Raw genomic sequence first — 14477 nt, forward strand, 5'->3', positions numbered from 1 at the left:
ATTGAAGGGGGTTGGACTAGACTTTTGTACTAGACTTCCAACTCTGCAATTCTATGATTGATTTGAAGAGGGGAGCTGGAGGTTGCCAGGAGTGTAGCTGCCTGGCTGGGTAAATCTTGGTTGTCTTTCCAGGAGGCGAATTGTAAGAACCATCGCGTGAACCGAGTTGTCTTTTTAGGAAACATGAAGCGGCTTCTAACGACTGGAGTCTCGCGATGGAACACGAGGCAGATTGCCCTCTGGGATCAGGTCAGGCCATGATATTTATTTACTTGTTCTGGAGGGTGGTAATGCAAGAACAGGCCTTTTCAGTGGTGGTTCCCTGTTTGCAGAATGCTCTCCTCAGGAAGGCTCGCCTGGCACCCTCATTATATATTTTAGGTGCCAGGCAAAAACTTTCCACTATAAGCAGGCCTTTGGCCTTGAACTATCTGTGACCTTTTTGATGTCAGAGGGATGTTTTTGGTTTTAATATATCTGTGTGGGGTTTTTTGTTTTGTTTCAGTTGTAAGTCGCTTTGTAATTTGCCACGGGCAAGAGAAAGCAACTAACAAATATAATACATAATTATATGGTTTTAAAAATATTATTTTTTCAATCATCCCTTTTTGGGACCAAGCCCTGAGAGAAGAAACCTTTATTTATTTATATCCCAACTTCCCTCCAAGGTTCTCAAGGTGGCATACATATTTCTCCTCCCCATTTTATCCTCACAACAACCCTGGGAGGTAGGTTAGGCTGAGAGGCAATGACTGGCCCAAAGTTGTAGTTGAAAAGCATATTGAGGGCACCAGATTAGGGAAGGCTGGCCACAGCTTTTTTAAAGGACACCTTTCTTCACATTTGTAATAACATTCCTAGTGTCAAGGTTATAAATGCAGCAGGTTTGAAAGCTATTTTTATTTTTTTAAAAAAACAACAACAAGTATATCTTTGATTTCTGCAGGAAGATCTCGCCATGCCCTTAATAGAGGAGGAGATTGACGGGCTGTCTGGACTCCTCTTCCCTTTCTACGATGCTGATACCCACATGCTGTACCTGGCTGGCAAGGTGAGTGGGCACAAAAGGCTTATGGCATGGGAGAGTGGGCTTTGGCTACAGAATCCCAAAGTTTCTGTATCTTGCCATTAGGTACGCACTATGAACCAACGTATATCTGGAGTCACTTCATAGTCACTCCCTTGGACTAAAAAAATTAACAAACCATTTCCCTCAAAGTAGTTTTTTAAAAGGCATTCATCAGTTCATCTAGATGCTTAGCCAAAGCAATTTGTGTTGCTGTAGATTTAAATCTACAGTCAAACCTTGGCTCCCGAACACCTCAATTTTGAAACGTTTCAGCTCCCAAACACTGAAAACCCAGAAGTAAATGCTCTGGTTTTTGAACATTTTTCAGAAGCCAAACGTCCAATGCGGCTTCTGCAGGGAGCTCCTGCAACCAATCGGAAGCCGCGCCTCGGTTGTCGAACATTTCGGAAGCCAAACGGGCTTCCGGAATGGATTATGTTCAACAACTGAGGTTTGACTGTATAAAGAGAAGATTGAGAGGTGATTTGGCAGCCAACTTCAAATATCTGAAGAGTTGTCAGATATTATAATTATTATTACTATTACTACTACTATTTTACTAATATTAAGATGGAGCAAGCTTGTTTGCTGCTGCTCCAGAAAGTAGGACCTGAACTGATAGAGTCAAATTGCAAGAAAGGAGATTGCAACTCAACATTAGGAAGCACTTTCTGACAGTAAGAACTGTTTGACATTAGAATGGACTCCCTCGGAAGATGGTGGATTCTCCTTCGCTGGTGGTTTCTAAAGAGAGTCTTTAGTTGTGATTCCTGCATTGCAGGGGTTGAACGAGATGACCATAGGGGTCCCTTCCAACTGTACACTTTTTTAATTCTAAATTTTGGTCTTTTAGGGCTGAGATCCTGAGCATGCATACTCAGAAAAAAGGTTTTAATGAAATTAATATGCCTTGTTTCCATTCAGATGTATGAAGGACATTCTCCATTTCCCGGCAGACCTAAAACCAGCCTCCTTCTTTTCAGTGGATGTAGCTGAATCTGGGCTGACTGGAAATGGATCCATCCCAATTTGAGCACTGTGGAGATTATAGAATGTTAATTGGGGCTCCAGCTATGCGATTGTCCTTCAACCTTCAGTCCTTCTGCTAGAAAATGGGGATAAAGGCAGAATACCTCACAGGGTTGTTGTAAGCAAAAACAAGACAGCACCCAGAATCATAGAATGGCAGAATTAGAAGGGACCCTGAGGTTCATCTAGTCCAATCCCCTGACAGCGGGCCATCCATGCTTTTAAGGGTGGGCCAAGTCAGAGTTCCTGTGACAACCACCCCAACCTGGGGCCCTCCAGATGTTTTGTACTACAACTCCCCACAGCGCCTACTGGCACCACTATGTTAAACTGAGGCTGATCGGAGTTGTAGGCCAAGAAACCTGGAAGGCACCAGGTTGGAGAAGGCTCTGCTATGACCTAAACTGTGCAGTGCTCTCTCCTCCCACCCCAATATTCACAAAAGTCCCACTGATTCACACCTCTCTCTTTCTCTCTCCCCCTAGGGAGATGGGAATATCCGCTACTATGAAATCAGTACAGAAAAGCCATACCTCACTTACCTCATGGAATTCCGTTCTCCGGCTCCACAAAAAGGCCTTGGTAAGGGGTGGTTACTGTCTGCGCTACAGCCTCAAAGGGAGGCAGCGTCTTTCCTTGGACTAGTCAGTGGCTACTAGCCACAATGGCTGTGCTCTGTCTCCACAATTGGAGACAGGCTCTGCATCGGGGCATGTGGTTGACCACTGTGAGAACCAAATATTGGACTATTTTTGTACTGTACAGTGGTACCTCAGTTACATACGCTTCAGGTTACATACGCTTCAGGTTACAGACTCCCCTAACCCAGAAATATTACCTCGGGTTAAGAACTTTGCTTCAGGATGTGAACAGAAATTGTGTTCCGGCAGCGCGGCGGCAGCAGGAGGCCCCATTAGCTAAAGTGGTGCTTCAGGTTAAGAACAGCTTCAGGTTAAGTACGGACCTCTGGAACAAATTAAGTACTTAACCTGAGGTACCACTGTACTCTTTTTGGCACCTGCTATAAACATTCCTTTTAGACAAGCCTGCCCAGAGGCTTAGGAAGCTGAGGCAACTCTGATCTGTTTCAGTATTTTTACTTCGGATTTTTAAAAAGTCGGGTTGTACATTTTTCTTGATTTTTTTCTTTTTGTAAACCGCTTTGAGAGGTTTTTTTTACAACCAAGCGGCTTGTGGATTTTTATGAAATAAATCAATGGGACATCGGCCTGATCCAGCAAGGCTCTTCTGGTGCTCTTGTGAAACCTCCAGACCTGGAGGCAGTCTATCTGGATACCTAGGTTCTTAGGGTTATTTGGCCACGGTGCGAATAGGATGCTGGACTTGATGGGCTATTGGCCTGATCCAGAAGCTTCTTCTTATGTTATTTCATCTGCTCTGCCCCAGCATAGTCACAGACTCCCACACCTCCCCTAACCACTCTGCCCCTTTCTTCGGCCTCCTCCTGCAGGTCTGCTGCCTTCCTGACGCTCTCCCCAGTCCTTTCCCTCCCTGCCTTTCCAACATCTTGGCATGCTCAGTCCCAGACTTCCTTCCCTCACTCCAAATAAAGTTCTGGCAGCCCTTGGTTCCAGTGCATGGTCTTCCCTTCAGGCCAAACCGACCCTTCCTCTTCCGCTGTGTGTGACAGTTGTGCGCCGAGCCCTTTCCCCTCTGGAGACGGAATGTTTATGAACATTCCCAGGACACTGGATCAGAGGGCCAGTAGCTGAGGACAGTGGCTGGCCCACTTTATAGAAACAGAGGTTGGTGCAAGGAGCAGGGGGGTTACCCAGCGGGGGGGGGGGGGGAGCAGCAGGAAGATCTCTGAGGAGATAAAAAAAAGGAAACTGAGAAAATCGTGCGGAACTGCTGTGTCACTCAGATGCCATGATAAAGGGTCACCTTGCAACGTCTCCAAGGATTTGATTTTCTTTGTTATGTACAGGACAACAAGCATCACTTCTTCCTATTCCTTGTGTTTGTAGGAGTGATGCCAAAGCATGGCCTGGATGTCTCTGCCTGCGAGGTGTTCCGGTTCTATAAGCTCATCACGTTAAAAGGGCTGATTGAGCCCATCTCCATGATCGTGCCAAGGAGGGTGAGTAATCTGGCCCTCACAGGAAGCAGGTTTGCTCTCTAAGGCTGCCTAGATGCCATACACAGGAATTCACCACACACCTCAAGAACCCTGTATTATTATTATTATTATTATTATTATTATTATTCACCCAAATTTGTGGGTGCCCAGCTCCTTCATGGGGAATTTTGTGGGCAACCCAGAGCCCCAGGGAGTTGGCACCTATGCTCAGTTGCCTTTCCCTATGTTTTGGTGTTGTAAAGGAAGATCGCAATTCTGTCCCATTATTTTCGCACAGGTCAATTCCCCTCACTCGTAGTCATTTTTCTCCACACTCCACAAACCCAAATGCCTTCTATTAAGCCTCTCCTGCCTTGATTACCTCTCCTTTCAGACCACAAACACACAGAGCTTCCTGCTGCATGGGCTGTTTTTCTGGAGCAGTGTGGAGCCAGATCTTCGGGGCAAAAGGGCTGTGCTTGAGAATGCTCTAATGCAGCCTTCATCCCAAACTGCAATCCGGCAAATGGGGTTAACCTGCTATGTTGCAATGCTTATGGCTTTGCTTGGCTCAGTGAATGAGCCCAAAGTTTGTGCTGCTCCTGAGATAAATGTCCGCTCCTCGTTATTTTGGATGGGGGGAGTATGTTGAGTAGTTTAATTACTGCCATAGCATCAAAAATCTTTTTGATTTTTTTTTGGGGGGGAGGGCAAAATGGAATTTAGTGGCTCACAGATGGGGTTAATATTATAAAGCAATAGTTACCAAAGTGGGCGGTACCACCCTTGGGGGGGGGCAATGAGGCCCCAAGAGGCAAGGGTGCAGAAGGGGGGCACTGGAAGTGGGGCCCTCCAAACACATTGATTGCTAATTTATGGTTGACAGGGCTAGAACCTGGAACAAAAAAACTTCCTTGTTTTGTATTTAAGGTTTTACTGCTTCTATCACTTTTATTTTTTTTTAAAGATATTTATTAGAATTTCAAATAGTACATAAAAACGAGGGAAAAAATAAAAGAAAAAGAAAAGAAAAAAATCAGCATTTACAATCCATATTTTCAATACCTTTTTTCCAGAACTTCCCCTCGCCTCCCCTTCTTGTATTCCCTGTCCAAAAATTTGTTCAACATGTTCTTCTCCCTAAATTTTTAACTTTAGTTTGTTGTTATATTAAATTCACTTTATATATCAACTTTTAGCATATATACGTCAATCATTATACTTGAAAACTTTTTCTAAGATCGGCCCAGTTCCCTTTCCACGAATTCCCCATTTCAATACTAGTGAGAACACAGAAAGAAAAAGAGATAGAATAAATCAGAATATTTTAGTACACCTTTTGGATTTCCAAACCTCACCCTCCCTTCCCCGGTTTCGATCCCCAAACCATTGTCCATTAGTCCATCTATTTATCAGCCCGGCAGCCTCACGTCTGAGGCCCTTAAATCTCTCTCAGTCCCTCTCTGCCAGTTTCTTTGAAAGTCTTTTATATTAAACACCAAGTCTCGGAGGGGCACTATCCCTATAATGTCCATGTTCCTTCCAGCCGGATCTCCATATTTAAAAGTTAAGCCCAAATCTTGATTCTCAATCCTTCTAAGTCCAAATAGCCGAAAGGTTCCATCTTCCACCTTGATCAGATTTGTAAACCATAGATCTTCAGATCTCCACAAAAGGAGATCCTTCCATTCCTCATTTTCCAATTCAAAGCCAGTTTTTGTCATCCAGTTCTTATTTTCTTTTATGTCCATCTTGACAGGCCTCCGGCTCTCCTTTGCCTTCTGCAACATTGCAGCCCCTCCTTCCTGCTCCTCCTGCTCAAGTTTCTTTTCTTGTTCAGCTGCCTGGATTTTGTACATCAAGTCCTTTTCCAGCTCAGTAGATTCCTTTACTGTTGGCTTCAAAGTTGTAGCACTTGTAGACAAAACATGACCTTGTTCTTGTAACTTACACAACTTTCTCACGAGAAACCTAACCTCATCCAGGTCAGCTAGTATTTTTCGACCTATTTCCATTTTTGTAATGTCCCTGAACCCCCACTAGAGGGATTCTGGTTATTCAGTATTCCTTTCACTTCCAACCCAAAAGCCAAGTTAGTTTGTTTCAAATCTTCTTTATTTTCAACAATTTGTAACTCTATTGTATCAAATGTAACCAGCAAACACATCGGAAACAAAGTTCTCTATTTTTTCCGACTTTGACAGCTAGTTTGACAGCTGTCAAAATCTTCTATGTCTCCTCCGCAGGCTCCTCTCGCAGATCGCTCCCGGTCCCGAGATGAGTGGCACTTTAACTCAGAAAATTAGCTCTTCTCCTCCAGCACAATTACTTATACTATCAATCCGTGGAATTAATAACTTTTATCAGATAAAGAAAAGACTCTTCTCTCGACCTTAGTAGTCAAAATCCTTGCTTTAAATTGTATACAATAGGGGGGAGACGGACTTCCTTTTTGCACCTCCCCCACTCGTACCGAATCCAAGAAAGTTTTTAATCCAATTTCCAAGTTACTCACGGGTTGTTTTTTGATTTAGTCCAAATTTTCCAAAGAAGAAGTTAGCGCTCTCCGTCGAATGGCATGCGGCTTCGCTCGGCAGGGGAAGCAGAAGACTCACAGCACCGCGCCGCTCCCCGTCCCCCACTCCACAGCCTTTAAAAAGGCTCCTTCACGGGTCGGGGAGGGCGCAAACAGTGCCCGCCGAGTCACCAGGTCCACGGGCTTCCGTGCCCGTGGTTTTTGAGGGTCCCCGCGTCGCCAGCGCGGCAGGACCCGACCCCTGTCGAGCAGATTCCCTCCGGAGCTCGGAGGAAATCCGCCATTAGGTTATGGCGCCAACCCGGAAGTCCCTATCACTTTTAAATTGGGGTGAGGGGACTGATGATGAAATGATAATAATAATAATAAATAATAATAGTAATAATCATAATCATAATCATAATACCATGCCCATCTGGCTGGGTTTCCCCAGCCACTTTGGGCAGCTTACAATTATGGAACCAAGGGGGTGGGTGCCAAAAATGGTTCGGGTACCCCTATTAAATGATTGTTTGCAACTGGGTCATTGCCGGTGTGTATGCTACTTATTGAATTTTTCTTGGGAAAGATAAATCTAGATTATATTTGATGGGGGGGATACAGGTTGGTATGTTGATGCCAACAGCATTATGTGTTTGCTATCTGCCTCAGGGCATCCGTCCCAGAACACCACCACCGCTCTGGAAGTCCTTTACTACTTATTTCAAATATGCTGTTTCTCTTCCTTCTGCATTCTAGTCGGAAACATACCAGGAAGATATTTACCCAATGACTCCGGGAACAGAGCCTGCTCTCACTCCGGATGAATGGCTGAGTGGAACGAACCGGGGTAAATGCACTAGCTCTGCAATTTTGTGATGTGCAACCTGGTGGAAAATCACACACCACCTAGGTTAAAAAAAAAAAAGTTTTAAAGTGGTCAGAAATTTGACTTCAAGCAAAACATGGCTAACACTGCTTGAAATCCCTAATATTTCCAAGTATTGAAGTCTGGGCATTTGCCATTTCAACATCTGGAAATGGTGAAGACTGATCTGTTACTAAGTGATGCTCTTTTGTTTCTCTCCCCGGTGAAATCAACTGAAATGCTGGACCTGTCCCATTTCCCTGCCATATTAAAATATAGAATGAGGAATGTGATTGTTAAAGCAATTGAGAATCTAACCAAGGAGCCAGTCTGTTCCAAGCCTTATAGAGCTAGGCAGATCTCTGTAGGACCCATTTTGTCACCTGGGCACACCTGACGTTCAAACTGCAGTGCCAGTTTCAGACCAGCAGTCCTGGTGGCACTAAAGCTCAACAGAGGGCAGGCTCTTTTGGAAAGCTGGCATTGTGGCAGAGTAACAAAGGTGCCTGGGTTCCCCCACCTTGAGAACCCTGACATTTGCAGTAGCTTTGATTGCACCTCTGAGATTATGGGCTGCTTCACTGGCACTCCAATGCAACCTCTTGGATTGCATGTGATGTTCAGCAGGAGTTTCACAGGAGCTGCAGAGTAAAATGCAGCTTCACAAAGTTCCAGCACATTGTCCCAAATACAGAACGCAAATGTTTGGTCATTTAGCTAAAATAGGTAAAGGTAAAGGGACCCCTGACCATTAGATCCAGTCGTGGCCGATTCTGGGGTTGCGGCACTCATCTCGCTTTATTGGCCAAGGGAGCCGGCGTACAGCTTCCAGGTCATGTGGCCAGCATGACTTAGCCTCTTGTGGTGAACCAGAGCAGCGCACGGAAACGCCGTTTACCTTCCCGCTGGAGCGGTACCTATTTATCTACTTGCACTTTGACGTGCTTTTGAACTGCTAGGTTGGCAGGAGCAGGGACCGAGCAACGGGAGCTCACCCCATCGTGGGGATTCGAACCACCGACCTTCTGATTGGCAAGTCCTAGGCTCTGTGGTTTAACCCACAGCACCACCCGCGTCCTGGTTTTAGCTAAAATAGTGGACATTATTTGCTCGTTTCCAAAAAGTGTCTCTCTGGCCCAGTTCATTTTGTTTTAGAATTTGTTGTCTCTTGTTTTCTTTCTTTCTTAGATCCCATATTGATGTCTTTAAAGGAAGGCTATAAGAAAGCATCGAAAGTAGTTTTTAAGGCACCGATGAGAGAGAAGAAGAGTGTTGTTGTGAATGGGATCGACCTCTTAGAAAACGTGCCCCCCAGAACAGAGAATGAGGTAAGGAAAAAACAGCTATCCTCTGTCCAGATTGAGAGTTGTCATCATTAGGCCTGGGGAATGTAGCAATATGTTGCCCAGAACCAGTATGAGGGACAGACCATGATGGTGGCTTCGCTTGGAGGTAGAGCACAGCTTGCTCGCTTGCAAGCCAGAAAAGCATCGGGGCTCCCTCAGCTGCGGGGGGGAGGGGGGCACTTTAACAGGCTTTTCTCTCCCTCTCTCATAATACTAGAACCCAGTGTGGTCATTCACAGAAGCTGAATGTTGGTAGGATTCAGTATATAAGAAAATACTTATATACACAAACCACACAGTTGAAACTGTGGAATTTGCTGCCACAGGAGATAGTGAGAACCAGCTTTAAAAGAGATAAATTCATGGAGGACATACCTATCAACAACTACTAGTCACAATGGCTATTTACTCCTCTTATCAGAGGCAGGATGCATCTGATTCTGCAGATCATAAGTACAGTGGCGTAGCGTGGGTTGTCAGCACCCGGGGCAAGGCAAGTAATTTGCGCCCCCTAACCCGTGGATTTGCGCCCCCTAACCCTAACCCCCAGATGTTGCGCCCGGTGCGGCCGGCCCCCCCTGCACCCCCTACGCTACGCCACTGCATAAGTAGGAAAGTACTGTTGCATTCATGTCCTGCTTCCAGGCTTCCCATATGAATCTAGCTGGCAATTGTGGGAAAAGGATGCTGAACGATATGAACCTTCGGTCTGAGCCAGCAGGGCTTTTTTTGTACATGGCCCCCACAAACACTTGCCGGCTATGATATACCAAAGTACCATAATTTTTCGAGAGTCAATATGGTGCATTGGTCAGAGTGTCAGAAAAACAGGGTTCAAATCCCCACTCAGCCAGGAAGCTCGCTAGGTGACCTTGGGCCAGTCGCTGCCTCTCAGCCTAGCCTACCTCACAGGGTTGTTGTGGGGATTAAATGAGGAGGGGGAGAACCATGTACACCACCTTGAGCTGCTTGGATGAAAAGACAGGATAATTAGTAGTAGTAGTATTAATACCCCACCCATCTGGCTGGGTTTCCTCAGCCACTCTGGGCGGCTTCCAACAAAATATTAAAATTCAATAGTCTATTAAACATTAAAAGCTTCCCTAAACAAGGCTGCCTTCAGATGTCTTCTAAAAGTCTGGTAGTTGTTTTTCTCTTTGACATCTGGTGGGAGGGTGTTCCACAGGGCGGGTGCCAATACCAAGAAGGCCCTCTGCCTGGTTCCCTGTAACCTCACTTCTTGCAATGAGGAAACCACCAGAAGGCCCTCGGCGCTGGACCTCAGTGTCCAGGCAGAACGATGGGGGTTCATAAATAAATGAAGCAACAGCACAATATGGAAGCCAACTCTTTCTCTCTCTTCCTCAACTTCAAGCTTCTCCGAATGTTCTTCCGGCAACAAGATGAGATCCGGCGGTTGAAAGCTGAGCTCTCGCAGAAGGACATCAAAATCCGACAGCTACAGCTGGAGCTGAAAAACTTGCGCAACAGCCCGAAGAACAATGAACTCTAAAGGACATTTTCTAAACAAACTCTTTGTTTATACCCACTCTTTTAATTTTACTGTATCCACTTAACACACGATATGAGCCAGAGACCCCCGTGGCCAGCCCCCAGGGAGCTCACCCGCTAACTGGAACTGTGTCCTTCTGTGGTCATTTCCTAGCACTAAAAGAAAGACGTGTTGTCTGTATGATGTTAACTGAGAAAACTACTGCATGAAACAAGCAAAGGGACCCATGTAGAGCCCCAGCTTCCCTTGGAGGAAGTAGAGGAGTCAATGCGTTTCCTGATGCCGGCAAGTCACGGGATTAGCTAAATGGGGCATCCGGTTTTCCATTCCATCCTTGAGCAGGAATGAAAAGGGAAAACTGCATGCCCCGCAGGAAGCAATGGCATTGATTAGTATTATTAATATTCTTTTTTTTCCTATGCAAAGTGTGACTGACAATGCACACTGGATACAAAACTGGAATTCAGGTCCATGAAACTGGAAGGTACATGGGAGAGCTGGGCATTAATTCATCCCCTTCTCCCGGGAAATTCCCCACAATGTGCCGCGCAAGCAAAAGAGCAGAACCCCCAGGATCCCTTTAATGCTGCAGCGGATGTTGGGGGTTAAGGTCATGCACAGCTTTCTCAGTATTCCTAAAAAAATGCCATTCCCCACCCCCCACCCCATAGCCACTGGCATCATTTGTACCGTGGGGCCAGCTCTGCTTCAGCCATAGCTCAGTGGCTTTTCTATGCATCAACCCCTTGGTTGGTTGTCCTATCGAAACAGGGGGCGTCGGCACCAGTTTATAAGGGATACCCGCTCTTTGTATCTCTGGTTCCTAACCATTAATCCCAAGCCTTCACATATTATAGAACTTTGTATTTTCTCCTAGCATCATAGAATTGGAAGGGACCCCCCGCCCCAAGAGTCATCTGGTCTAATCCCCTGCAATGCAGGAAGAATCCCTGGCAGATGGTCACCCAATCTGTTTAGCAACCTCCTATGAAGGAGAGTCCATCACCTTCTGAGGTGGTCCATTCCACTGTCTTAAACAGCTCTTGCTGTCAGATAGTGGTTATTAACACATGCCGTGACACAGGACTGCAAGGAAGGAGGAAATCTTGAAGGCAGGAGGTCCCACTGTGGATGGATGCTGAGGTTCAGGCTGCAAGATGCTTCAATCTGGCTGGATCCTGGCTAGCATCTTCTGATGCATTTGCTAGCTCAGTTCTCTGCTGCTGCCAGTGAAGCTCTGCCCTAGGCCGAACCATTGGAAACTGCTGTGAGGCAGAAAAGGGAGGGACCAGTCCCAAAACCTCACTTTTATATGCTGGGGGACGGTGAGGTGTTGCTGCTAGCACCACCCAAATGCAAGGTTGCCCAATGGGTGCTTGCTGCAAGAGGACTGTGAGTTACACAGCAACTGGGACCTTCAAGGTGCTGGCTGTCATGCCCCTGTTGAGATTTATAGTTCCCATGCAATTAGCCCCTTGCATCACTTAGCAATCTGCCTTGCCAGTTATTGCTGTTCAGGTTGGATTCCTACAGTCATCTGCTCCAAATTGGTCAATGGTTTGAAGAAAGAGCCCCAGGGAACTGGAGACGGATATTCTAGAAGGTAAATCTATCCTGAATTTGGCATCACAGGTAGAGCCTCCTGCCAATGGAGTGAGCCGAAAGCATTTCACTTCCTTAATGAAAATGGGACTTGCCACTGTGGGTTTTAGTGAATGATGGAGGGGAAATCCAAGTGGCAGTAAGATTGCTTCAGTATTTAGTTAGGGCATTCCCTTCCTTCTGAAGACAATTGCCTTGCTGAGAAATTAGGTAAGGGTAGTTTTCGCTTTGGAGTCCTGACCTCTAACATTCCACTGCAGGGGGTGAAGAGACAGGATCCCGTGACTGAAATTCCTTTGCCCCCAGTGCAACTATCCTGGAATAAGTTCACCATTGTGGTCTTGAGTGCAGGAACCCTGCAACGAGGAGCTATCATGTATCTGGACCCTAGAACAGGAGGATAAAAAATAGGTGAGCCATTATGTATGCAATATGGGGATAATGTGGGATGCGGGAGGCGCTGTGGGTTAAACCACTGAGCCTCTTGGGGTTGCCGCTCAAAAGGTCGCGGTTCGAATCCCCGCGACGGGGTGAGCTCCCGTTGCTCAGTCCTTGCTCCTGCCAACCTAGCAGTTCAAAAGCACTTCAAGTGCAAGTAGATAAATAGGTACCGCTCCGGCGGGAAGGTAAACAGCGTTTCCGTGCGCTGCTCTGGTTCGCCAGAAGCGGCTTAGTCATGCTGGCCACATCATCTCTCGGCCAGTAAAGCGAGATGAGTGTTGCAACCCCAGTCATCCACGACTGGACCTAATGGTCAGGGGTCCCTTTACCTTTACGGGGATAATATATTAGGGCCTACCTTATGATTGATTTCACAGAGTTTGAGGCAATTAGAACACTCAGAAAGTGCTACAGTATATAGAATTGCTATGTTTAAATACATACATACATACATACATACATACATACATACATACATACGAGATTTGACTTCTGGGGCCAGAACTGGTAAAAAAAAATATGACCTCTGAAAATGCCAACACCTGCAACTTGGTCCAAGATGATCCTCAGAGCTAGACTCAAGGTAGATCCAGTTCCGGGGTTCATATTCAAACATTTTTGATTGCTGGCCGCAAGAGCTCATGTGTCTACCAAGACTGTCTTGAAACCACCCCAAATTTGTCCATCACCACTGCCAACTGGATGTAGCAAATGTTCCGCAAGGGTGTTGTGGCCGTAGAATGAGCCGATCGAAAAGGGTGAGGCTTTAGGTTGTAATGCATCACCCACCTCAAGTTCCCTCTTGGATGCAGTGGCATCCAAGTCCTGCCGAATTCTTTCTGCATCTGTCGGCTGAAATCTAGACCCGAGTTGCTAGAGGTTCTGCACAGTGCTCATTCGTGTGTGTGCCCCCCACCACACACATGCTTTAACCGCCAAGCAGCATCCAAAAAGACAGGTGTGCTTTCTCTCCACCCGCCCCCCACATACTTCCCCATGTTCCCCCACCACGCCACCAATGTTTACATTGTGTTCTGTGCCTAACGCTGACCCCACTCTGCTCCATTTCAGTGTTCTTCTCACTCGCTTATTATTTATGCTGCCATAAAAATAGTGACAAAATAAAAAAAAAAATTACCAAGATACCAAAACCAAATTTGGTGGTAAAGTCTCCCTTTGCCTTCGGTGGGAAGCTGGTCCTGAGCGATGGTGCTGGGGCAGGGGAAAAGAATCGTGTAGGGATGATCATGATGAATCTCTAAAGCAGCATTTCCCAAACTTGGGTCTCCAGCTGTTTTTTGGACTACAATTCCCATCATCCCTGACTGCTGGTCCTGCTAGGTAGGGATGATGGGAGTTGTAGTCCAAAAAACAACAACAGCCAGAGTCCCAACTTTGGGAAACACTGCTCTAAAGCAACTTCTCTCTACACCTGGTGTCCTACAATTCCCATTGTTTCATGGCCGTGCTGTCTGGGAGTTGCAGTTCAAAACACCTGCAGGACAGCAGGCTAGAGAAGAGGCCTCTATAAAGTTTTGAATCCTCAAATACGACAGTCTTGTCGAATAAGGCTGGCTATTTCCTTTGCACACATTACATGCACACATGCACCAGGTCAAAATCCTATTTTGAGAAAGCTGCCTGAGTTAGGCGCCATAAAGTCAAACACCTTTATGGAGTCTCTTGTACCTTCGCAATACTCTAGGGATTACTTTACCTTGGCATGGAAAATGAATCTGCATCACCCTGCCGATTCAGACCGAAAAGGTCTGTCTCATGGAGATGGGTGCACACAATTGTTCTGCGGCATCTGGCACTTGAGAGGTATCATCCTTCTGTACGTGGGGGATCCTCTTAGTGCATTATTTCAAAAGAAATCACGACAGCCTAAGTGTTGCTAACAATGAATCAGAATGAGCTTCTTCAAAAAATGAAAACAGAAAAACACCCGTCTTTACAAGCGAGGAATGGATTCCGACGTGGCCCATTTTACAGCAATAAGCCACAGGGGGAA

General features: G+C 46.0%; 1 protein-coding gene across 1 annotated transcript in view; it reads left to right on the plus strand.

Annotated features, from left to right (window-relative positions):
• The window catches only part of CORO2B (coronin 2B), a 77277-nt gene extending 64567 nt beyond the window's left edge, over positions 1-12710 (plus strand). The window contains exons 6-12 of the mRNA XM_081839097.1: positions 133-249; positions 947-1051; positions 2584-2680; positions 4087-4199; positions 7453-7543; positions 8750-8889; positions 10283-12710. Of these exons, the coding sequence (XP_081695223.1) occupies positions 133-249; positions 947-1051; positions 2584-2680; positions 4087-4199; positions 7453-7543; positions 8750-8889; positions 10283-10420 (801 nt within the window). The 3' untranslated portion in view covers positions 10421-12710. The remainder of the gene's footprint in view (positions 1-132; positions 250-946; positions 1052-2583; positions 2681-4086; positions 4200-7452; positions 7544-8749; positions 8890-10282) is intronic.
• Positions 12711-14477: the final 1767 nt, after the last annotated feature.

This window comes from Podarcis erhardii (genome assembly GCF_964252035.2).
Source record: "Podarcis erhardii genome assembly, chromosome: 14".
Classification (NCBI taxonomy): Eukaryota; Metazoa; Chordata; class Lepidosauria; order Squamata; family Lacertidae; genus Podarcis; species Podarcis erhardii.